This window comes from Nicotiana sylvestris, chromosome 2 (assembly GCF_000393655.2).
Source record: "Nicotiana sylvestris chromosome 2, ASM39365v2, whole genome shotgun sequence".
NCBI classification, from domain to species: domain Eukaryota; kingdom Viridiplantae; phylum Streptophyta; class Magnoliopsida; order Solanales; family Solanaceae; genus Nicotiana; species Nicotiana sylvestris.
This window is the reverse complement of record NC_091058.1, coordinates 155392460-155418524: the sequence shown is the minus strand read 5'-3', so window position 1 is coordinate 155418524 and position 26065 is coordinate 155392460. Positions and strand designations below refer to the sequence as shown.

Here is a 26065-nt window from a genome sequence, read left to right as displayed (position 1 = left end):
CACCAATGTCTACTCCAGTTCCAAAAGTCAAGGGAAGGAAACATAACTAACTGTCATTACTGAAATTTAAAAAATCAGAGCTAAGAGCATCAATTTCTTGCAACTGATGCTACTGGCAAAAAAACAAAGATAAAAATAAGAACTTTTTACCACTATCACCAAAATTAAGCACGATATGACTTTCCTACAGAGATTTATAGTATCATCAGCCTAATGATTGGTGTGGTGCATGTGATTCAGAGAATGAACACTATGATAACTCAATTTACAGGTAATTAATTGTCTACAACGACCAAACTTGAAAAGGCACATACTTGCCACTAAATAAACAGGTTTCCTTCGAAAATTGTGGTTAAGTGAAGAAAGAGAACTAAAGAAACCTTACAAGCAAGTATGAAGAAACTATATAACATTGTCATAATTTACGGAGCAACTACAGGTCCCTTCTGCACATTGGGCACGAGCCATGTTTCAACAGCCATGTATCTATACACGGTAAGTGAAACATGTGATGACATTGTGGCAAACATCTCACAGTTTCCCCTAGTTGAAAATCCTGTATGCAATGAAATAGAAAAAAGAAAAAAAAGGTTTCAGGATCGACAAGTAATTCAATATCAGGAGGAATAGCAAACAAAAGGTGTAAACATAATTCACCTGAAGGCAGACTGAACAAGAGACTCTGTCTCCACAATCATCCAAGTTGCTACCATTTGTAATTACAATCTTGGGGATCTTTTCAACAGAATCTCCATGCAAACCTTTAGCCCCTCCCGTATCAAAAATGTTAGGGGCCTCGTCATATGCAGTTTCAACAGCTCCCATCTGATCAACAAGAAAGTGTCAGTCAATGTGAAGGAAATTAAGTTGCTGGAAAAATTTCACAATGGCTAACAGTCATGCAGCATATACCTGACTCTGGACTGCACTTAGCATAGCTGGACCTATCCGTTCACGAACCAATCGACCACTTAACAAGCTCGTGAGTACATCAATCTGCTCAAATTAAAAATACCATCCGTCAAGGATATATCTATATATCCTAAGAGCCACGCAAAAGATCTTGAGTCTCTGTCTCTCTCTCCCTCTCCCTCTCCCTCTCCCTCTCCCTCTCCCTCTCTCTCTCTCTCTCTCTCTCTCTCTCTCCTCTCTTACTCGGTGTGTGGGGAATCCCACAAGATGAGTATCGTAAAATGCGTATGCTAAAATGGACATATAATGAACAAAATAGGACAAGATTAGAAATGATTACATCTGACTGAATGTATAAGTAGCATACTTTAGAGTATAAAATGAGAGAAAATCGATTGAAATATTTTGGAACCTAAAACCGTAAAAAGGAGAATTGTCTCAAGAGATCCATAGAGACTAAGTGAATAACATAACAGAATGGAAGCAAAAGTACATTGGGATGTAACTTCTAGCTGGGTTTGGTACACTTAACATTAGGTCGTCTGTCGCCAACAATTCCTTTGGATTGTTTAGATATTTGTATGTCATTATAAGGATAGATGTGAGATGTAGAGAATTTCTAGTGCAAGTGAACCTTCCATTTGTCTTAGAAGACAAATTTATTAAATTGGAATGAAAGGTTTCAATTGAAGCGGATGGATATAAATGATTCATAAAGCGGACCTCAACTTATTTAGGACTTAGGCATATATAGTAGGTTTTTGTTGTTGTTGGTTTGTGGGGAATGGCACGTAGAACAAAGCTTATTGGATCAGGACATGATCTAATATTATCCCAGACATTGATGTTACGAAAACACAAAACCAACTCTCACCATTATCAGTGAGAAAAGAGTCTATATTGCTTACCAAGTAAAGAAGACATCTAATTCCAGATTCATCCGACTGCCATAGTAACAGAGATGACTCAAAGACTTCAAGAGAGAAAACAGCGCCAGAGATGGCACCTACCGCAGCCCCTCTAACAAATCCACTCTCTGTCTCTTGGCCTATCAAAGCTCCAGTCAATGCTCCTAATAAGGTTCCCACTGCAAGAAGCCAGCACATTTCTGATAAGTTCCACATTCCAGCAAACAGGTAAAAAAAGCCCAAACTTTTGAATTTAAAGCAGCCCCTCTTAACATTACAAACATTTGGAACAAAATCACCGACCAATCTGCACACGCACACATATATAGCCAATCCCTCAATCAACTTACATTATCCTTAAGAGGGTAAACAGGGTTGGGTTGGCTATATGAGTCTCTATAACCATTCCGCTCTATGCGGATATTGAACCATTTGCCCATAAAGTTCTAAACCAGGGTGCCAACATAGCGTGGAGTACGTCCCTGCCAATTCATTAAAAGAGCTTAATATCTCTGCATATTTTGAAACCAATAGGTGCAGTCGTTATTATATGCTTAGAAGCGCCAATTTTTTTCCTTTTTGGCTTCTTTTTCCCCATAATGTAAATCCCTAAGTTTCAAGTCACAGAACAGATTCAACAAGGTATTATAAAAAACCAAGGTTTACTTCTAATGGTCATGAGCGGAGACAAGAGGGTTCATCGCCGGAAAATTACACTATATATACTAGGTCAAAATTATTTTTTTATATATACATAATGTTGAATCACTTGATTTCTTCGTATGTTTACTTCTTTATATTTTGAACCCCTTACTGAAATTCCTGGTCCCTCCTCTACTAATGGTATCAACGGAGTTTCCCACACAATCGGTGTGAGTTCAATTCTCACTATCTCCTTTCCCCGACGTAATAGAAGGAAAGTTTCAAGAAAACACAAAACAACTGCCCCCCCCCCCCCCCAAAAAAAAAAAAAAATTACACGCCCCTGATCGCACATGTGCAACCCACCCCAATATTAGAATGCACACATACATCAAGAATTATATAAGCTATCAAAGCAGCAAAGTTATATGATACGCAATTCTGAGCAAATATCATCTACCCCTCCCCAATAAAAGAAAATATATGAAGGAATATACAGAATCAACAAATTGAAAAGAGAAAGTGAATATGAGAATGGCGAGCAAGCGATACGCACCTAAAGCAAAGAAGAAGGTGAAGATTGCAGAGAAGAGACTGCCGATGATTGCAGATACCGCAACGCTAAAGAAATCTTTGGCCCTATCTACCAAATCCCGTATGCAAAACGAACAAATAGACGATGAAACAGGCAAAGCACGAGATGGGTATGCGTAAAACTCCATTTCCATTTATTCTTTTGTACAATCAACAACTCTTCCAACAAAAAGGTTGTCTTTATATACAAATATTACTAAGCTTATAAACGTAAAACTCAATTACATGTCCTATTGATTGTTATTTAAGGTGTTTAAAAAGCTTATTTGCTAAAAAAAGAGAGAAATCGTATTTATAGCTTTGGAAAGAGGAAAGGAAAAGGCCTGTTTTTGATCGAATGAATTGTATATGTCTAACTTGTTATGCAAAAAATTCAAAGGGAAAGAGAGAAAGTGGAGCTTGTCTATGAATTAAAAAAAAGAAAAAGAAAGAGTTTTGATGTTTGCTTGAGAGTTATAAATGAACCACAAAATTGAGTCACATGCCTTAAAAGAAGCTTTAGATGATCACTCGTTTTTCTCCACCGTGAGTCACAAGAAAGGTTATGAGAAAGGTGGATTTTCTTTGTAATTTGACTTAGCACAAAGTTTATTAAAAAAAATTAAAATATATGATGCTAAAAGTTTAAGGGACAAAAGTTTAATAGGATATTTATGTGACTATAAAAGCTTCTTATTAAACGCAAACTGGAAAAATAAGAAGTTTAAAGTTAAATTATTTTTAAATATAGAAATGTGTCATTATTTTGGACCGGACTAATAAGTAAAGTGTGTCATTTAAATTGAAACGGAGAGATTATATTTTTTTTTCTTTTTAAGGAATAGTCTCTCTCTCTCCTTCTTTAAGGATGTCACACATCGTATTGGAGCGGGATGGATGAAATGGAGGCTTGTTTCCGATGTTCAGTATAATAAGAATGTGCCACCAAAATTTAAAGGAATGTTCTATAGAGCAGTAGTTAGACTGACTGTGCTACAGTTGGCCAGTCAAGAACCCCATGTAAAGAAGATGAAGATGGCTGAAATGAGGATGTTTAGATGGATGTGTGGGCATACGAGGTTAGATAGAATTAGAAATGAAATTATCCGGGATAAGGTTGGCGAGGCTCCTGTGGAGGATAAGATGCGGGAGGCAAGACTTAGATGGTTCAGGCATGTTAAGAGGAGAGGCGTTGATGCTCTGGTGAGGAGGTGTGAGAGGCTGGCGTTGGAGGGCCAACGGAGAGGTAGATACAGGCCAAAGAAATATTGGGGTGAGGTGATTAGACGAGATATGGCATTGCTCCAGCTGACTGAGGACATGACCATAGATAGGAATGTGTGGAGGTTGAGAATAAAGGTAGAGGGTTAGGTAGCCGAGTGTTGTCTTTGTTTGTCACAGTAGCTTTGATACATCTCTTAGTGTTAGTTTTGTTATTTCGCTTTGGTTGTCAGATTGGTTTGCTTATTATTTCCCCTTTCCTTTTTCCTCCTAGAGCCGATGGTCTACCAGAAATAGTTGCTCAGTCTTTTTAAAGGCAAGGGCAAGGTCTGCGTACACTGTACGACTTCACTTGTGAGACTACTCTAAGTTTGTTGTTGTGGTTGCTCTCTCTCTCCTTCTCTTTAATTTAAATCATCTTTCGAACTTTATTAGCATCTAGCTAGCATTTGGATGGCTGAAACTTGAAAAAATAAATTTTTAAAGATGAGATAAAAAATAGTGTTTGAAAGTAAAAATTGTATTTGGACATGCAAATTACTTGAAAAGAATTTGAATGTCACGACCCAAACTGGAGGGCCATGACTAGCACCCGACCACACTTGCCGAGCACCAACGTACATTTCATCTAACCTTCATTATTATCTTTTAGGGCTGACGAGATCAATATAAATGGTAGACCTGGATCATGGACAACCAGCAATAAAATATGACGGCATGAACATACATAGCAGGGGATGACCAGACAATCAAGAAACTACATATAAGGTATGAGCTACCACGCTACTATGAAAGACTATACAACAAAAACTAGCCGACAAGGCATACCAAACTATACATGAGTCGACACCTGTCTATGAGCCTCTAAAGGAACATAAGTGCTGCAACATAGCCGGAACAGGGCCCCGACATACCCATAATGTCTATAACAAAAATGCATACCAAGACTAAGGCAAGTCCGGAGAAGGGATCTCACCAATCACCGCTGAACTGGACAGCCTACTGTGGTGGGGGAGTTGCACCTGCCTGTCTATCAGGACCTGCAGCACGACATGCAGCGTCCACAAATAAAAGGACGTCAGTACGAATAAAGTACTGAGTATGTAAGGTAGGGAACCATAAATACGATCAGTAATGTAAGCAAGGATAGAGAATATACAACCTGTAACATCTTAGTACCTCTGAGGGCTACTTACATGAAATGCATGATACATATGTATAAATATATAAACCCTTAAAACATTCGCCTCTGTGGGCATCATCATCATCATATCGTACCCGACCATAATAGGCTCGGTAAAAAAAACGTACCCGGCTATCATAAGGCTCGGTAGAATCGTACCCGGCCACATGGAGCTCGGTAAAACCCAACTGATTAGTGGTTGCACAATAGGTGTCGTACCCGGCCAACTATAGTGTGGTTCGGTAGAGTAAAATAGATACATATATATAATGCATGCTCGACTCATGGAATCACATTCTAAACCTTTCGGAGTGACGTAAGGTCGGTATGAACCTTATAAGAATCAGGAAGTACCAACAACATTGATAACATAAGAATAAGAGAAGCAACATTAACATCAATCGTTCCATGAGGGAAAACAATGTAAGTACTGCTAGCTTCTAAGAGTAGAGTATCTTGGAAGCTCATTCATTACATTATGTACAATCGGAGTCGTGCAAAAGAAGGAAAGGGATAGCCTCACATACCTTGTATATACTGCCCCAATCTCAAGCTATGCAATTGTCAAAACTCCTTAGTCTACAATAAGAGAAACGATACTATCGTTATCATTTAAGCGTCATAACTATTATGTATCGACCACAACCTATTTTACGATGAAACGGACAACACCTCCCCTATATATATGACCTCACACCATTCAAAACAGTCACCAAACAGCCCAAACAACATCAATAATAAACATATTGAGCCTCCCAAAATAGTCCACACACAGCCTAATCACTCCATACATACGACGACCACCGTAGTCGTGTCAAACAACCTGGAAATGTTACGAATAACTATCAGCCCATAACCCTACATATATATGGTGTTTCTCCACACCCTTCCTCCTCCAAAACTCCACAAAACAGTAGTAAAATACGCAGCCCAACAGCAACGCAAAACAGTCCACAAAACAATAACATTACTACCAAGCCTTTCGATATATATTTCACAAGTTCTAGCTTCAATGGCTTAGCCGCAACTTGGATAATCTTAAATACATATAGAGTAAGAGGTTCCTTACCTTTATACAGAAATAAAAACTCCAATTTGACCTTAAATTTCCATGAAATATCCCTCCAATGCTGCCACAACAACAAAAAAGCGAAACTAGCGATCAATTAGTGTTTTTCGGCACTAGAATCACTTTAGAAGGCTTGAAATCACCTAGGATTGATATTAAGAACATGAGGGAGTATTTACAGAACATAAACCCTTTAAAACAACCTCCCACACGAGCTGGAACGACACAAAAATGAGCAACAACAAGAAGAACAAGAGACTTACTAGCGCCACGGAATTCCCGACACTTGATTTGTGTTGTTTGCCCTTTTTTTGGGTCTTGAATCTTGAGAGAACCTTGAGAGGATGTTCCTAGGGTTCTAAGGTCTGAAAATAGTGAAAAGAAATGACTTAAAACGGGTTGGAGTCATCCTATATAGGTCCAAATATCTTAAACCGCCTTAGTGGGCCCCATAGAGAGGTGCTTGACGCAGTCTCGTGAAAACGCGAATATCTCTCTACTCCGAGATCGTATCGATGAACGATTTAATGCGTTGGAAACTAGACTCATAGATATTTAATTTGGTTGGTAGATCACCCCGTAATTCCTTGTAAATTATGAGAAAAGATTAGAAACATTTGACCTAATGTTTAAGTAAAATTATGAACCTAAGTTGCGACAACTTTTGTCGACTTTTGTTTCATAACTCGTTTGACTTCAAGACTTATGATACGGATATTATATGATTAAAATACCTTAATAAATGAACTCTTGAGTGTATTAAGCACCGCTAGATTACTTGAAAATACGAGTTACAACATCCTTGATTCATTTAACTTCTAATACTTGTTAATCACCCTTATACACTCTTGTATCACTTAATACCAATAGGATTGACTTCTTATCATCTCAAAGATAATTCCTTCTTGGATTTATGTTAACTAATATATGGCACGAACTAACACATGTGGATATGAGTTGTAACATTGATGTTTTGTGAGTAGAAAACTTTAGCTCCCATTTGGCCATAGATTTTGGTTTTATTTTTTAATTTTTTTTGAAAACATTGTTTATTATGAAATATGATAATGTTCTAGAAAAAAAATTCAAAAATTTTTAAATTCCCAAAAATTGGTTTAGGACAATTTTTGGGTGAAATTTTTTCTTTCACTCGCATAACTTTAACTTTTCTTCAAATAAAATGCATGTCCAAACACAATTTTAACTTTCAAAACTTATTTTTCAACACAATTTTAAAAACTCTTTTTTGAAGTTTCAATCAAATCTATGTCGAAACGCTAGCTTATAAACTTTAAAAATTAGTCCAGACCTGTTTTTGAGATTTGAAGGTTTTATTTTCAAAACCTGCCAAACAATAGCTAGACAAACATATATTTAAAATAAAATTTGGAAAAAGCTCCCAAATTTTATTACCAAACGGGAGCTTAAATTATATTTGGTTAAAAATGAAAAGAGATCTTCGAAGTTAGAAAGTTTGGAGCTATAAAAAGGTATTAAGAAGTTGTAAAGTTTACTTAAAAATAAAGAATTCAAGACTTGCGAGTGAAAATGATTTAACTTAAAATACTTCTCAAACCAAAATTTTAAATTCGGAAAATAATTTTTGATGTCCAGACATGTTTGAATTCAGTCTTACCTTATAATGTGTGATGACCCAAAAGGTCATCACTTGTGTTGCAAGTGAATTCAGTATTGTGAGGCCTAAAAACCTCTTCTTTACTCACCTTGATTTACGTGCGTGATCCGGACCTATATCCGAAAAGTCTTTTATGTGAAAATATGAGAAATAGAAATTTCTAGAGTTAAAATTTGATTATGGTTGATTTTGGTCAATATTTTGAGCAAACGGACCCGGATCCGTGTTCCGACGATCCCGGGAGGTCCGCAATAAAATATGGAACTTGGGCGTATGCCCGAAAATGAATTTCGAGGTCCCAAACCTTAGAAATCAATTTTTGAAAGAAATTGTTTTACTGAATTATCTAAGAAATGAAGAAAAGAATTAATGTTTGAAACCATTGTTATCGGGCCCGTATTTTGGTCCTAGAGCGCGGTACAAACTTGTTATAGTATTTGAAAGATAACTGTGAAATTTGGTGAAAAACGGAGTTTATTTGACGTGAGTTGGACTTCCGGTTGAAAAGTTATGAACTTTGAGAGTTCTTGATGAAAATGTTGAGTTTTGAGGTTTAATTCATGATTTTACATGTTATTTTGATGATGTGATCGCATGAGTAGGTCCATATGATGTCTTTGAGTTAGTATGCATACTTGGTTTGGAGTTTCGAGGGCTCGGGTGAGTTTCGGGTAGGTTCCGGGATGTCTTAGGCTTAAAACATGGATGTTGCAGGTTCAGAGAAGTGCAAATCTTTGAACCCCCCAGTGCTGACCGCACTGGTTTTAGTGTTGTCCGCGGTGGGGGCTGTGCGGCCGCACTCGATTTTGTGCGGTCTGCACAAGTTCACTGGTCCGACTTCGGAAGCCTACTTTTGATCTACAAGGAATTTTGAGATAATTCAAAAACGAAAGTTGTAGCCCTTCGTGTCTAGTTTTCAGAAAGGTAAAGAAATCATAATTTGGACATCTGTAGAGAAAGTTATGGCCAAAATACTAAAGAATGTCACTGCAGTCCACATAGAGTGTTGTGCGGACGCACTCGTTTTTTCTGCAGTCCGCACATGGGGTCTGAAAGGTGTATATTAAAATGGAATTTTCAGTTATTTTTCATTTTTCAAAACCCCAAAAACATAAGAGGCGATTTTTCAAACAACCTTTCTTCTCCAAAACATTGGTAAGTGATTTCTAACTCGTTTTCTTCAATCATTAACATCTTTTCACATGATTTCAACTCAAAATCAATGACTTTCATGGGGGAAATTGGGTGTTTTGGGTAGAACCTAGGTTTTTCAAAAAAATTGGGGATTTGGTCCTCGATTTGAGGTCTGATTTCAAAACAACTCATATATTTGGGTTCGTGGAGGAATGGGTAATCGGATTTTGGTTCGAACCTTGGGTTTTGACCATGTGGGCCCGGGGGCGATTTTTGACTTTTTGGGTAAAATTTTAGAAAACTTATTTTCATGCATTGGGGTTGATTCATTTAGCGTTTATTGATGTAATTAAGTAACTTGTAAGTTGTGACTAGATACAAGCGAGTTGGAAGTGGAACCAAGGGGTAAAGCGGTAGTTGAAGCTTGATTGTGCTCGTGGCTTTGAGGTAAGTGTTTTGTCTAACCTTAGCTTAAGGGATTAGGAGTTGTGTCTTATTTGCTACATGTTAATTGTGGAGTACGACGTATAGGCATGGTGACGAGTATCTATACTTTGGTGTCAAGCATGCCCGTAAGTCTTGTATTATAATTGTTATGACTCCGTTGTGGTTTATTGCGCTTCATATGTTATTATCACTATTGTTCCCTTGCCGGGATGTTTATTTGATATTATTGTTCCCTTGTCGGGATGTTGTTGAAATATCATTGTTCCCTTACCGGAAAGTTGTTATATTGCTCTTGTTCTCTTGCCGGGATTCCTTGTGATTATTGTTGGCTTGTAACTAGGAGCGGGTGGTACGCCTACCACAAGATATAATGAAATGGGAGCGGGTGGTACGCCTACCACAAGATATAATAAAATGGAAGCATGTGGTATGCCTACCACAAGATAAATGAAATGGGAGCGGGTGGTACGCCTACCACAAGATATAATGAAATGCGAGCGGGTGGTACGCCTACCACGAGATAAATAAAATGGGAGTGGGTGGCACGCCTGCCACGAGATACAGGAAATGGGATCGGGTCGCACGCCTGCAACAAGATGTAAAAAGAAAGTGAAATCTGCCTTTGTTTTCCTTATTCTTGTTAGTGGTTGGATTTTGATTCCTTTATAGTTCTCTTGATATTCTGTTTTATCTGTTATTTCCCCAAAGCATGTTTCCTCCTCCCATCTTTACTCGTTTATTCCTGCTTTACTTTCCGTTGTATATTATATAACTGCACAGGTTTATTTGGTGGTTTGGTCCTAGCCTCGTCACTACTTCGCCGAGATTAGGCTAGACACTTACCAGCACATGGGGTCGGTTGTGCTGATACTGCACTTTGCACTATGTGTAGATCCCGAAGCAGCTCTTGGACCGTAGTTGGAGGCTACCTTCAGTCTACGCGGAGATCCAAGGTAGACCTGCAGGCGTCCGCAGTCCCTGGCATCTCCTCTATATTTTATTTCCTGTTTCATCTTTTTGCTTCAGAAATAGTGTGTCTTTTATTCTCGGACCTTGTATTTTGCAGTCTTAGACCGTCTGTGACACCAGGTTTTTGGGTAATTAAGGCTTAATTAGTTGTAATAGCTACAGAATCTGATATTTTATTGTTTTTCTTCCGATTAATTAAATATTCTGCTGTTTATACGTTATCACTTTATATTTATTAAAAAGAATTAAGTGGATAATGAAGTAATTAGTTTAAAGGATTGGCTTGCCTAGCTCACATTAGTAGGCGTCATGGGTGGGAAATTCGGGTTGTGACAAGTTGGTATCATAGCTCTACGTTACATGGGTCTCACAGTTCACAGACAAGCTTAGTAGAGCCTGAGGGATCAGTATGGAGACGTCTGTATTTATCCCCCAGAGGCTACAGAGCTAGGAAAAACTTCACATTCATTATTTCCTGTCGTGCGGTTTGGTTTTTCAACGCTGATTGAATTTATATCCTGTTCTTTCGCAGATGGCGAGAACACGCGCTTCCTCATCTAATGACCAGCAGCCCGAGCCCCCAGCAGTAGCTCCCACGAGGGGTAGAGGGTGAGTCCGAGGCCGTGCTAGAGGCCGAGGTAGGGGCAGAGCTCAGCCCCGAGCAGCAGCACCAGCGGCGGAGCCTCAGGTTGACTTTGATGATGAGGTTCCGGCCCCAGCAGTTCCAGTGGGCCCGCTCAGGTCCCAGAGGGATTTATTGCTACCCAGTTCTTCAGGATGCTCTAGTCCGTTTAGTGGGCCTCATGGAGAGTGTCACCCGAGTAGGTTTGCTTCATATAGCACCAGCCGTCTCTCAGGCTGGAGGAGGAGCCCAGACTCCTGCTACTCGCACTCCGGAGCAGGTAGCTCCCCAGATTCAGACTTTAGCGGTTCAGCCAGTTGGAGCGGTTCAGCCGGGTGTGGTATCTCAGACCGGTGATGGAGCGATTATGTCTGCCGATGCTTTGTGGAGGTTGGATAGGTTCACCAAGCTCTTCACTACTACTTTCAGCGGTGCATCTACTGAGGATCCCCAGGATTATCTAGATAACTATCACGAGGTTCTGAGGAACATGGGGATAGTTGAGACCAATGGGGTCGATTTTGCTACTTTTCGCTTGTCTGGATCCACCAAGACTTGGTGGAGGGATTTCTGTTTAGCTAGACCAGCCGGATCGCCAGCTTTGAATTGGGAGCAGTTTACTCAGCTATTTTTAGAGAAGTTTCTCCCCATCACTTAGAAAAAGGCCTATCGGGGGCAGTTTGAGCGTCTCCAGCAGGGTTCTATGACTGTTACCCAGTATGAGACCAGATTCATCGACCTAGCTCGTCATGCTCTTGTCATACTTCCCACCGAGAGAGAGAGGGTGAGGAGGTTCATTAATGGACTTATTCAGCCGATTCGTCTTCAGATGACTAGGGAGACTGGGAGTGAGATATCTTTCCAGGAGGCGGCCAATGTGGCCCAGAGAGTTGAGATGGTTCTGTCACAGGGAGGTGGTCATGGGTCGGACAAGAGGCCTCGTTATTCAGGTAGATTCAGTGGTACCTCGTCTGGAGGTAGGGATTCATATGGTAGGGGCCATCCTCCCAGACCTTTTCAGTCAGCTCTTCAGGTTTCTCACAGTGCTTCAGGTGGTCGTGGATCTCAGATGCAGTATCCTGATCAGCAGTCCTACAGTGCACCACCAGCTCTTATCGATGCACTGTTGCTTTAGAGTTTCCAGGGTCATCAGCCCCAGCAGCCAATGGCTTGTTTTACTTGTGGAGACACGAGGCACATTGCTAGGTATTGCCCTCGAGCACCGAGTAGCTCTCAGCATCAAGGTTCCCGTGACATGGTTCAGGCACCAGGTGTTCCACAGCCCGCCCAGCCAGCTAGAGGTGGGGGTAGAGGTGCTAGAGGTGGAGGTAGAGGTATTAGAGGTGGAGCTCAAACCGCTAAGGGTGGAGGCCAGACAGCAGCAGGCCGTCCCAGAGATGTAGTTCAGGGTGGTGGGCCCCAACCTTGATGTTATGCTCTTCCATCTAGGCTCGAGGCAGAGGTTTCTGATGCAGTTATTACAGGTACGGTCCTGGTTTGTGATAGAGATGCTTCAGTGTTATTTGACCCAAGGTCTACTTACTCGTATGTGTCCTCTTATTTTGCACTGTATCTGGTCATGCCTAGTGATTCTTTGAGTGATCCTGTTTATGTGTCTACGCCGGTGGGTGATTCTATTGTGGTAGATCGAGTCTATCGTTCATGAATAGTTGTGATTGAAGATCTTGAGACTCGTGTAGATTTGCTTCTTTTGGACATGGTCGATTTTGATGTCATATTAGGGATGGACTGGTTATCACCTTACCACGTTATCTTGGACTGTCATGCCAAGACTGTGACCTTAGCCTTACCGGGTTTACCTCGTTTAAAGTGGATAGGGACTCCTAGTCATTTTATCCATAGTGTTATCTCTTATGTGAAGGCTCGGCGTATGGTCGAGAAGAGGTATTTGGTCTATTTGGCATATGTTCGTGATTTTAGTACTGAGGTTCCTTCTATTGATTTTGTGCCTGTTGTTCGTGAGTTTCCTAAGGTATTTCCTTCAAACCTGCTGGGTATGCCACCCGACAAGGATAATGACTTTTGCATTGATTTGGCTCCGGGCACTCAGCCCATTTCTATCCTGCCGTATTGTATGGCCCCGCCTGAGTTGAAAGTGTTGAAGGAGCAGTTGAAAGACTTGCTTGATTTCATTAGGCCTAGTATTTCACCTTGGGGTGTGCCGGTGTTGTTTGTTAGGAAGAAGCATGGATCGATGAGGATGTGTATTGATTATAGGCAGTTGAACAAGGTTGCAATCAAGAATAAGTATCCATTGCCGAGGATTGATGATTTGTTTGATCAGCTTCAGGATGCCAAGGTATTTTCGAAGATTGACTTGAGATCTAGCTACCATCAGTTGAAGATTAGGGCATCGATGTCCCTAAGATAGCTTTCCGCACTCGGTACGGGCATTATGAGTTCTTGGTGATGTCATTTGGGTTGACGAACGTCCCAGTAGCTTTTATGGATTTGATGAATCGAGTGTTCAGTCCCTAATTGGATTCGTTCGTGATAGTCTTCATTGATGATATTTTGATATAGTCCCGCAGCCGGGAGGAGCACGAGCAATATCTTAGAGTGGTTCTTCAGACCTTGAGGGATAGTCAGTTATATGCTAAGTTCTCAAAGTGTGAGTTCTGGTTGAGTTCAGTTGCATTCCTAGGTCATGTTGTATCAGTATAGGGTATTCAGGTTGATCCGAAGAAGATTGAGGCAGTCAAGAACTGGCCTAGACCAGCATCAACTACAGAGATTCGGAGTTTCTTGGGATTGGCAGGTTACTATCGTCGGTTCGTGAAGAGGTTTTCATCTATTGCAGCCCCAATGACCAGGTTTACTCAGAAGGGTGCTTTAATCAGATGGTCGGGTGAGTGTGAGGCGAGCTTTCAAAAGGTTAAGACAGCTTTGACTACGACACCGGTATTAGTTTTGCCCACAGGTTTAGGGCCTTATACAGTTTATTGTGATGCATCTCGCATTGGACTTGGTGCGGTGTTGATGCAGGATGGCAAAGTCATTGTTTATGCTTCGCGGCAATTGAAGATTTATGAGAAGAATTATCCGGTTCATGATTTGGAGTTGGCAGCCCTTGTTCATGCGTTGAAGATTTGGAGGCATTATCTGTATGGCGTGGCATGCGAGGTGTTCACGGATCACAGGAGTCTGCAGTACTTGTTCAAGCAGAAGGAGTTGAATTTGAGGCAGAGAAGGTGGTTGGAGCTATTAAAGGACTATGATATCACTATCTTATATCATCCGGGAAAGGCCAATGTGGTGGCCGATGCTTTGAGTAGGAAGTCAGCCAGTATGAGCAATCTTGCTTATATTCCGGTCGGTGAGAGACCGCTTGCTTTGAATGTTTAGGCTTAGGCCAATCAGTTCGTGAGGCTGGATGTTTCTGAGCCCAGTCATGTGTTAGCTTGCACGGTCGCTGGTTCTTCTTTATTGGAGCGTATCCATGATCGGCAGTATGATGATCCCCATTTGTGTGTCCTTAGAGACACGGTGTAGCGCGGAGGTGCCAAGCAGGTTACCTTAGGTGATGATGGAGTTTTGAGATTGCAGTGTCGAGTTTGTATGCCTAATGTGGATGGGCTCTGAGAGTTGATTTTAGAGGAGGCCCATAGCTCCCGGTACTCTATTCATCCGGGCGCCGCAAAGATGTATCAGGATTTGCGGCAGCATTATTGGTGGCATAGAATGAAGAAGGATATTGTAGCATTTGTGGCTCGGTGTTTGAATTGTCAGCAGGTTAAGTATGAGCATCCGAGGCCTGATGGTTTGTTCCAGAATATTGAAATTCCTGAGTGGAAGTGGGAGCGGATCACTATGGACTTCGTTGTTGGACTCCCACAGACTCAGAGGAAGTTCGATATAGTGTGGGTTATTGTTGATAGGCTGACCAAGTCAGCGCATTTCATTCCTGTGGTAGTCTCCTTCTCTTCCGAGAGGTTAGCTGAGATCTATATTCGGGAGATTGTTCGTCTTCATGGTGTGCTCGAGTCTATCATCTCAGATCGAGGTACATAGTTTACCTCTTATTTCTGGAGAGCAGTTCAGCGAGAGTTGGGCACGCAGGTTGAGTTGAGCACAACGTTTCATCCTCAGATGGACGGGCAGTCCGAGCAGACTATTCAGATTTTGGAGAATATGCTCTGAGCTTATGTCATTGACTTTGGAGGCTCGTGGGATCAATTTTTTCCCTTAGCAGAGTTTGCCTACAACAACAGCTACCAATTGAGTATTCAGATGGCTCCGTATGAGGCTTTATATGGTAGGCGGTGTCGGTCTCCGGTTGGATGATTTAAGCCGGGAGAGTTTCGGTTGTTGGGTACGGATCTGGTTCAGGATGCCTTGGACAAGGTCAGGATTATTCAGGATAGGCTTCGTATAGCTCAGTTCAGGCAAAAGAGTTATACCGACCGCAAGGTTCGTGATTTGGCATTCACAGTCGGTGAGCGGGTATTGCTTCGAGTGTCGCCTATGAATGATGTGATGAGATTTGGGAAGAAGGGCAAGGTTAGCCCTAGGTTCATTGGCCCGTTTGAGATTCTTGATCGAGTAGGAGAGGTGGCTATAGACTTGCGTTGCCGCCGAGCTTATCAGCCGTGCATCCAGTGTTTCATGTGTCCATGCTTCGAAAGTATCACGGCAATCCATCCCACGTGTTAGATTTCAGCACTGTCCAGTTGGACAGGAACTTGTCTAATGAGGAGGAGCCGGTAGCTATTCTAGACCAGCAGATTCATCAATTGAGATCGAAGAGTTTTCCTTCTGTTCATGTTTAGTGGAGAGGTCAGCCTGCTGAGGCATCGACCTGGGAATCCGAGTCCGATATGCGGAGCCGTTATCCCCATCTTTTTTCCCGACTTAGGTACTTCTTTCTTATGTCCGTTTGAGGACGAACGGTTGTTTTAGAGGTGAAGAATGTAATGACCCAAATGGTCATCACTTGTGTTGCAAGTGTATTCAGTGTTCTGAGGCCTAAAAACCTCTTCTTTACTCACCTTGATTTACGTGCGTGGTCCGGACCTATATCTGGAAAGCCTTTTATGTGAAAATATGAGAAATAGAAATTTCTAGAGTTAAAATTTGATTATGGTTGGCTTTGGTTAATATTTTAAGCAAACGGACCCGGATCCGTGTTCCAACGATCCTGGGAGGTCCACAGTAAAATATGGGACTTGGGCGTATGACCGGAAATGAATTCCGAGGTCCCAAGCCTTAGAAATCAATTTTTGAAAGAAATTGTTTTACTGAATTATCTAAAAAATAAAAAAAGAATTAATGTTTGAAACCATTATTATCGGGCCCGTATTTTGGTTCCTGAGCCCGGTACAAACTTGTTATAGTATTTGAAAGATAACTGTAAAATTTGGTAAAAACAGAGTTTATTTGACGTGAGTTGGACTTCCGGTTGAAGAGTTATGAACTTTGAGAGTTCTTGATGAAAATGTTGAGTTTTAAGGTTAATTCATGATTTTACATGTTATTTTGATGATGTGATCACACGAGTAGGTCCATATGATGTCTTTGAGTTAGTATGCATACTTGGTTTGGAGTTCCGAGACTCGAGTGAGTTTCGGGTAGGTTCCGGGATGCTAGGCTTAAAACATGGATGTTGCAGGTTCAGAGAAGTGCAAATCTCTGAACCCGCCTATGCTGACCGCACTAGTTTTAGTGTTGTCCACGGTGGGGGTTGTGCACTCGATTTTGTGCGGTCCGCACAGGTTCACTAGTCCGACTTCGGAAGCCAATATCTTTTGATCTACGAGGAATTTTGAGATAATTCAAAAATGAAAATTGTAGCCCTTCTGTCACGACCCGGATTCCCCACCCTCGGGAGTCGTGATGGTGCCTACTAATAAGAGCTAGGCAAGCCAATCCTTAACTGCATACATCGTTAACAATTACTTCTTTTAACAATTATCGGTGATAGCATGAAATCAACGGAATTAAATAAATATGCGGAAGTCTTAAATTTAAAGAAAACTGAACAATAATGCGAGAATCAACATATGCCTCTACCCAAGAACTGGTGTCACATTACTCACGAACTTCTAAGAGTGCTAAATACATACGTTTGAAAGAAAAATATAAACTGTTGTCACACCTCCTTTTTACGTACCTGAGAGGGTACAGGGAGTTTTTCCAATTAAAGGACAATCGAAACGGGATTGGTTTGATTATTTCAGAGTCGCCACTTGGGAGATTTAGGGTGTCCCAAGTCACCATTTTTAATCCCGAATCGAGGAAAAGAATGACTCTATATTACAGTCTGCGTACCAAAAATCCGGATAAGGAATTCTGTTAACCCGGGAGAAGGTGTTAGGCATTCCCGAGTTCCGTGGTTCTAGCACGGTCGCTCAACTGTTATATTCGGCTTATTTATCTGATTTTAAATACGATATGGACTTACGTGCAAAAATTAATTTTAAACCGCTTTTATCATTTACTGTTATTTTATAAGACTTGCAACGTTGTGAAAACATATCTCGAACCACGTTGCATCAATGCACCCGTGGTTGTTGACATATTTCGACTCGGTTAAGATTTGGATTTGGGTCACATAAATGTGCACCCGAATTAAGGAGAGTAAATTATTAAGACGTGCCTAAAGCAACTAGCGTATATGGTTGTTTTGGGGAGGGCCGTAACATTCGCTAAATGACCTATCCCGAATTCTAAGTGTTTTAATATATATACAGTTGGAGGGCCCCGTGGCTGTGTACATTTTTCATTTTTTGACGAGGCTCGTCTCGTTCTACTTTTAAAAGGAATTAGCGACGTCATGGATATGCCTCTCGGATCACGTCACAATCAATGTACCCGTGATTAGAAATACATTTCGAATCCGTCGAGATTTGGATTTGGGTCACATAAATGTGCACCCGAGTTTTTAAGAAGGTAAGGCTTATTAAAGCGTATCCTAAAGAGACTAACGTATTGTTATTTTAGGAGGGTTGTGAGATTTGCTAAAGAACCCGTCCTGGAAACTAAATGCTTCAATAATATACATTTAACAAGGGCCCCGCATCTGCGCGTTTTGTTTATTTTCATCGAGGCTCATCTCGTTCTTATTTTAAAAGGATATCCTATAGCAACTACGTTTCTTGTCGTGTTTGTCTCTATCAATTGAAAACAGTAGATAGTCCTAATTAATTACATGCTTGCAAGTTGTTTGTAATGGAATTAGGAAATGCTTAAAAAAATCGGGACTGAAGCTGCGTGCACAGACGGCCAAACAAATAATCATGGGCCCAAATCCAGCCCACGCGCGGTTGGCCAGACCTGGGCCACTGCTCGTTCGATGCAGGCCTGCCTGGTCTGTCTTCGACCTGGGCTCGACCTTCATGAGGTTGAAGCCCTGAATTTGTGTTCTTTATCTTGAAACATGGTTTTAAGAGTTATATATGGCAATTTATTGGAAAGGAAAGAACTTAATTTACAGTGTACAAATTTCATGCTTGGACTGCATTACAGCATATACGGCAAAGTAAACTAAATCTGAGATGCAACCTAATTCATTGAGACCACTTTTATCTAACAGCATACATATACAATTATCATTCGATACCCTATATTGACATCAACTAGGCTTGTAAGCTAACTTCAGTATCCCAAATATGAGCTATTAGACATTACATGACATTCAACACAACAGTACATGTATATAAACAACATCTGCAGATCTTCTCTTTTATACTCATTGCTCAAACTTTCGAGTTACATTGGTAGTGTAATTGTGTACCTGGTATAGAGGACAAAGAAGGAAGGAATGATCAGCTAGGCAGTATGCAGTAAACACAGTAACAGCAGATACACAACAACAACACAGCAACAACCAACTAAACCAAGTGTTTTCCACAACCACAGACAACCAACAATGGTCTCTCAGAATACAAGGACTAGCAAATACTCGAGTGCCAAGCCAGTAATCCCAGGAAAGAGTAAAGAAATAGCAGCAGTAACTGAGGGTTCAAATGCAGTAAAACCACCAGTTCAATAACCACAAACAACTCAGTCAATGCAAGCAACAGAACTTGGCCAAGACAGCTTGACCAATATGCACTCTTATACCACTTTCAGGCAGTGTTTGGTTACAATGTCTTACTGGAGCATCTCTTATGTTTTCAGTCTTTTTTTTTAACTCACAAATCTTTCTTAAGACTTAAAGATTCCAGCCTTAAGACTCAAAATTCTCCCTTTTTCTGAAGACTAAAAGTTCCACCTTTAAGTTATCAAATGGCCTATTTATAAGCCAAATGACTCAGTGCAGCTAGGCTGCCCTTTTTGCTGCAACTTGCAGCCTGCCCATACCCCTTTAAGCCCCATGCCTCAGCATTTTTTTGGTGTCAGCCCCCCTTTATTCCCCACGCCTGATTTTTTGTTTAATCCAGAATTATGGGCTCATTTGTTTATTCATTTTAAGCCCCATACCCTTGTGTCTTGTTCCCCATTGGTATTAGTTTAATCCCAAATTAGTACCCTACTTGTCAGCTCATTTAAACTAATTATTTCTGTTCTTTTAACACCCCAGAATACCCCTGTCAACCTTGATTATTACTGCCCCTGCCTATTGCAGCATTAGGGCATTTTTGCACTGATGAAAGCTCAAACTCAGGACTGCCTAGACTGAACCCTTTTAGTCATTTTTATAATGCCAACAGACCATTTCAAACATTACTAGGTCATCCAGCCAGTGCCCGAGTTCAATTAGTTATGTGAAAATACTAGCTCCTTCGATTCATTAGTTATAGAAAACTAATCGACGACATTTATCGAGTCGACTATACTAATTATAGCAGGTAATAATCGATCGCTCACATAAACAATACATTTAGGGACCTAAAGGGCATCGGACAATTTTTGTTCAATTACTGGGGGCCTATATGAGTCAACTTATCTGACGATTAAACTAATCGACGATCATGTTTACTCACAGAGTACATTCAGAGTCATACACAGAATACAATCGACCAAATAAAAAGGCCTTTACAGGGAAGAAAGAAATCCGGATGAAAATAACAGAAATAACAAACAAACACAACGAAACATGCTGACCACTTAATCAAAACCAAACAAAGAGAAAAGGAAACTTACTGAAAAAGTTTGAAATCAAACGGACCCAAATCAAAACTCGACTTCGAACTTTTGAGGCCGAACAAACTTTAATCAGGGTGTTCTCACATGAGAACACCTTGATTAAGGTCTATTAGACCTCAAACCTATGTCCAAACCGGCCGGATTCCCCAAGTGCATGTGCTCTAAAGTCTGGATATCCAGATCTGGATTTTTGGGAGTTGTGGGTAGATTCGGACCAAACCGAGTTTGGTTTGGTCACGAGGAAGGTCAGGGGAGTGTCTGGTACAAAGATGGTGGAGGTTTGGTGTAGATCGAGTTTTGTCTCGAATCTTCAAATCCAGATTCGAGACGATAGGAGATGATTCGAGGTTCGTGGTTAGTGGATTCATGTTCAGGGGAGTGAGGGGGTCTTAGGGTGTTCAGGGGGTGGTCACCGGCGTTCGTGCCGCCGGCTTTAATGGCGAAGGAGACTAGGGCGGCTGCTAGGGTTTGGGGGTTTCAGGGTTCAGGGAAGGAGACGAGTGAGGGGTGGGGTTCGGATAGGGGGCGTGGGGTGTAAGGGAAGGTTTATATATGGTGAGGTTGATCGGATCTGAGCCGTTAGATCAGATGATCTCAACGGCTTAGATCTGATGTTGAGAAATGGGACGGGGTCGTTTGGTTTAAGTGGGGGATTGGGTCAAACCGGTTATTGGGTCGGGTTTAAAAACGGGTTGCTGAAAGAGGTCCTGAGCCGTTGGATCGGCTAGGACGGACGGCTCAGATTGATTTGCCTGAAACGACGTCGTTTCAGGAGGTTCCTGGGCAGGCCTGGTCTGGACCGGGTCAGATCGTTGGTTTGGGCCTGTTTTGTCTTATTTTTTCTGGGCCCAAATTGATTTCAACTTTCTTTTGTTTTCCAACTTTAAAGAAAAATAAAATAACTAATAAAATAAAAAAAATGAAATTAAAACAAATAACATTATGGCATTTCAACATAATTATCATACCAAGTAAGTTAAATCACAACCTAAGACGGACGATGCACATATATTTATATATTTTTTTGAATTTTCTTTTAACGCCACATATATTTTTCGTATTTTTGTTTGATAATGACTAGATGCAAAATGGACAGACTCACAAACGACTAACAACACACGTCACGGAAAGATCGAAAATTTGTACAGCGAAGCCTTTTGCCACTGTTTTTATTTTCTTTTGGAGCGATTGTCCGTGAAGCAAAAATCACGTGCTTACAGCTGCCCCTCTTTGCACGAAGACACGAAGGGTTTTCGCGCAAAGATAAAGCGAGCGATTTTTGCCCGTCCGAATACTCCGTGTGAAGCATTTTTTGAAAAAGATTTGACCGAACCTTTGCTTCAGAGGTTTCCTACATATCCTGGGCTGAACAGGAATCAGGTCAATGTAGTTCGGGAAATTTTGGTAGCTGGGACTACCATGTGACTGTATTGCTTGCTGTTGTTGCGCGCTGTTGTATGCTACTGCTCAACCGATCTCCCTATTACATTGCTCTAAAAGGAAAAACAAGAAGCTAAGCTAAACTGAGGATCCTGAAGTCTCATCCATCTTCGACTTGTTCTTGTTGCCTTGCTTTCTTGTCGGCTATCGCTTTCCTCCGATGCCTTTATCTTGTGCCTTTGGGAGATGATGTTGGTCCTTTGCTGACGTTTGAATGCCAGTTTTCATCACTTTGCTTGACCCGCTGGGGATACGACTTTCTTCTTTAAATCTTTCAATGGTTTCCTCAGTGGTATGGCTTTTCATCAGAATTGTTATGTTGGGCATGCCATAGCGTTCTCAAACTGCCTCTTTTGAGACGCGTTCCTTCTTCCCTTTGAATGTGCGCTTGCTTTTGCAGTTGTCTGCTTCTTGGTGCTGGGGATTTTATTATTTCCCGTTTGGGGATCTCTGTTGTAACCTTCTGTCTTCAGGTGGGGTGACTGATTCCAAAATCTAGAGCTGAACGTATTCCCGCATTATACTGGTGGGCGACCTAGAACTTAAAAGTATTCCCGCATTATACTGGTGGGCGACCTAGAACTTAAATGTATTCCCGCATTATACTGGTGGGCGACCTAGAACTTAAAATGTATTCCCGCATTATACTGGTGGGCGACCTAGAACTTAAAATGTATTCCCGCATTATACTGGTGGGCGACCTAGAACTTAAATGTATTCCCGCATTATACTGGTGGGCGACCTAGAACTTAAAAGTATTCCCGCATTATACTGGTGGGCGACCTAGAACTTAAAATGTATTCCCGCATTATACTGGTGGGCGACCTAGAACTTAAATGTATTCCCGCATTATACTGGTGGGCGACCTAGAACTTAAATGTATTCCCGCATTATACTGGTGGGCGACCTAGAACTTAAATGTATTCCCGCATTATACTGGTGGGCGACCTAGAACTTAAATGTATTCCCGCATTATACTGGTGGGCGACCTAGAACTTAAATGTATTCCCGCATTATACTGGTGGGCGACCTAGAACTTAAATTATTCCCGCATTATACTGGTGGGCGACCTAGAACTTAAATGTATTCCCGCATTATACTGGTGGGCGACCTAGAACTTAAATGTATTCCCGCATTATACTGGTGGGCGACCTAGAACTTAAATGTATTCCCGCATTATACTGGTGGGCGACCTAGAACTTAAAAGTATTCCCGCATTATACTGGTGGGCGACCTAGAACTTAAAAGTATTCCCGCATTATACTGGTGGGCGACCTAGAACTTAAAAGTATTCCCGCATTATACTGGTGGGCGACCTAGAACTTAAATGTATTCCCGCATTATACTGGTGGGCGACCTAGAACTTAAAAGTATTCCCGCATTATACTGGTGGGCGACCTAGAACTTAAATGTATTCCCGCATTATACTGGTGGGCGACCTAGAACTTAAATGTATTCCCGCATTATACTGGTGGGCGACCTAGAACTTAAAAGTATTCCCGCATTATACTGGTGGGCGACCTAGAACTTAAAAGTATTCCCGCATTATACTGGTGGGCGACCTAGAACTTAAAAGTATTCCCGCATTATACTGGTGGGCGACCTAGAACTTAAATGTATTCCCGCATTATACTGGTGGGCGACCTAGAACTTAAAAGTATTCCCGCATTATACTGGTGGGCGACCTAGAACTTAAAAGTATTCCCGCATTATACTGGTGGGCGACCTAGAACTTAAATGTATTCCCGCATTATACTGGTGGGCGACCTAGAACTTAAATGTATTCCCGCATTATACTGGTGGGCGACCTAGAACTTAAAAGTATTCCCGCATTATACTGGTGGGCGACCTAGAACTTAAAATGTATTCCCGCATTATACTGGTGGGCGACCTAGAACTTAAATGTATTCCCGCATTATACTGGTGGGCGACCTAGAACTTAAATGTATTCCCGCATTATACTGGTGGGCGACCTAGAACTTAAATGTATTCCCGCATTATACTGGTGGGCGACCTAGAACTTAAATGTATTGAAATTGTTTCCCCGTTCTTCCGAGAAAATTTTCGACAATCGGCAGAAAATTTTCTGCCCCGGTTTTTGGTGACTTCCATGGCGTTGCATCTTGCTGCCATCATCAACTCTTTGATCTCCTGCAACAGACAAAAGGATTTAGTCAGTTTTAATCGTGGTGGTAGAGGGTGCCTTTCTGGCGAGCAATTTTTCTTTCTTCCTTTTCTTGCTCTTTGTCCCCATAATTGGTTGGCGGGCAAAGTTGCCTGTTGGGGTCTCTAGCCTGCTGGGGATTGGTTTTCAATTTATCCCCTTTTCTGCTTTCTTTTAAAACACATGATGTGGGAGTCTGCTTCTAACTCCCGAAACCACTCCCTTTTGGAGCTTACTTCTTCCAACATTTCCGAGCACAATCCCTGCATTGCCTGGGGCCGGCCTTTTAAGACTGTTTGTATTACCCTGCATTGGGTGAATTCCCCTTCGGTTTCTGGTAGTAAGCTTCGACAAATCCTTTAAAGACACATTTTAGGAAAAGAAATAAAGATATGGAAAAGAGAAAATCTTTCTGAACCAATATTTTGTGGGAGGAGACAATCAAAAGAACTTATCTGGATGACACAACTGGTCCCCGTGATCATGACATGCACCATAGATTCCCGACCCAGTCTATTTGTATCAATCGATTTGTCCGATGGTCTGACTTTCTGGGGATGATAAAGGAGTGTCCATTTCGTTTCGAATGTGGCAGCTTTGCTGATCTGTCTCGTCGCCTCATAGTGCCCTTCGAGGGGTTTTCACTAATGAGACTCTCTCTTTTCTCTCATCTCCCGGCGCCTTATGGTGCCTGTGAAGGTTTTCACCAATAAGACTCTCTCATTTCATACCCCTCATCTTACATCGCCTCTCGGTGCCTGTGAAGGTTTTCACCGATAAGACTCTCTCATTTTATTTCTTTCGAGGATCCGGGGTGTTGTTGGTGCGACCTTCTCTTCCGGGGATTCTTTTGACTATCAACTCATTCCCAGTCTTACGATCCTTTTCTTTGCTGGGGATCAGTGTATTATTCTCGGCCTTATTTGCCAGATTAGGCATCTCTCGAACATTGATCGGGAGGTCTTTTGGATGTCGATGTTGGTTTTGGTGTGGGTTTGAAGAAAGGCTATGAAAAATGAAAATAATCTGATGGGTGATGTGCTACCACTTTTGGAATCAAACCTTTGTTGGATTTTAAAACATAACCTCTGCCCCAGTTTTCTTGCTTGGGGAATTTATTTTTTACACTTACGTTGCGTTATGTGCGTTACGCACGCTGTGCCTATTATGCACGCTATGTACCTTATGCATCCTATATTCACTATGATGCATACTATGACCGAGCCGTGAGGCGCCTACGTATCCTCTTTGAGGAATCAGGTCAAACGTAGTTCCCACGGTTTTGTATTTCTTTATGATTTCATCTTCTTTTTTTTTTTTTCTTTTCTTTTTTTTTTCTTTTTCTTTTCTTTTCTCTTTCTTTTCCTTTCGCTTCTCGTATCTTTCCCATTAGTGATTCCAAAAGAGGGGTATTGAAAGAATTTGCTTAAGGCTCAAAGGGGGAAGCAAGGGTTAAACAGTGTTTGGGTAGAAGAAAGAATTGCCTCCGTCATCTCATTATCCAATAAATGCCAAATACAAACAAACAAACCGAATAATTGCCGTAATTAAAGAAATTACGCATAATATCTCTTGACTGCATCTGAATTGATAGCCATGTCGACGCATCTACCTTCGACATCTGTCAAACACAAAGCACCGTTGGACAATATTCTGGTCACGACATAAGGCCCTTGCCAATTTGGGGCGAATTTGCCTTTTGCCTCGACCTGATGTGGGAGGATCTTCTTTAATACCTGCTGCCCTACTTCAAACTTCCTGGGGCGCACCTTTTTATTATACGATCTTGCCATTCTCTTCTGGTACAGCTGACCATGGCACACTGCTGCCAATCTTTTCTCATCTATCAGGCTCAACTGTTCCAATCGAGCTTTGACCCATTCATCATCATCAATCCCGGCTTCAGTGACAATTCGGAGGGACGGAATTTCGACCTCCGCTGGTATCACGGCCTCAGTTCCGTATACCAACAAGTAAGGAGTTGTGCCTATGGAGGTCCGGACGGTAGTGCGGTACCCCAATAAAGCAAAGGGTAAT

The 26065-nt window shown here is 41.4% G+C and overlaps 2 protein-coding genes across 2 annotated transcripts; one reads left to right on the top strand and one right to left on the bottom strand.

The window, feature by feature from the left end:
• Positions 1–235: 235 nt before the first annotated feature.
• Positions 236–3487, bottom strand: LOC104218131 (NEP1-interacting protein-like 1). Its single transcript, XM_009768531.2, has 5 exons — positions 3019–3487; positions 1821–1999; positions 913–996; positions 658–825; positions 236–556 (listed from the first exon to the last, which is right to left on the bottom strand). The coding sequence occupies exons 1-5, from the start codon at positions 3188–3190 to the stop codon at positions 434–436; spliced, it is 726 nt and encodes a 241-aa protein (XP_009766833.1). The 5' UTR covers positions 3191–3487; the 3' UTR covers positions 236–433.
• A 445-nt stretch (positions 3488–3932) lies between these two features.
• Positions 3933–4570, top strand: LOC138885825 (uncharacterized). Its single transcript, XM_070166809.1, has 2 exons — positions 3933–4394; positions 4490–4570. Exons 1-2 carry the CDS (start codon positions 3933–3935, stop codon positions 4568–4570), a joined length of 543 nt encoding a protein of 180 aa, XP_070022910.1.
• Positions 4571–26065: the final 21495 nt, after the last annotated feature.

Bases quoted from the DNA above. Each gene is read 5' to 3' on its own strand.
- LOC104218131 (XM_009768531.2), bottom strand. From the start codon at position 3,190: ATGGAAATGGAGTTTTACGCATACCCATCTCGTGCTTTGCCTGTTTCA. The intron at 826-912 runs GTATATGCTGCA...CTTGTTGATCAG, and splicing joins TAAGTGCAGTCCAGAGTCAG to ATGGGAGCTGTTGAAACTGC. The intron at 557-657 runs GTGAATTATGTT...CATTGCATACAG, and splicing joins CTTGTTCAGTCTGCCTTCAG to GATTTTCAACTAGGGGAAAC.
- LOC138885825 (XM_070166809.1), top strand. From the start codon at position 3,933: ATGAAATGGAGGCTTGTTTCCGATGTTCAGTATAATAAGAATGTGCCA. The intron at 4,395-4,489 runs GTAGAGGGTTAG...TTTGGTTGTCAG, and splicing joins TGTGGAGGTTGAGAATAAAG to ATTGGTTTGCTTATTATTTC.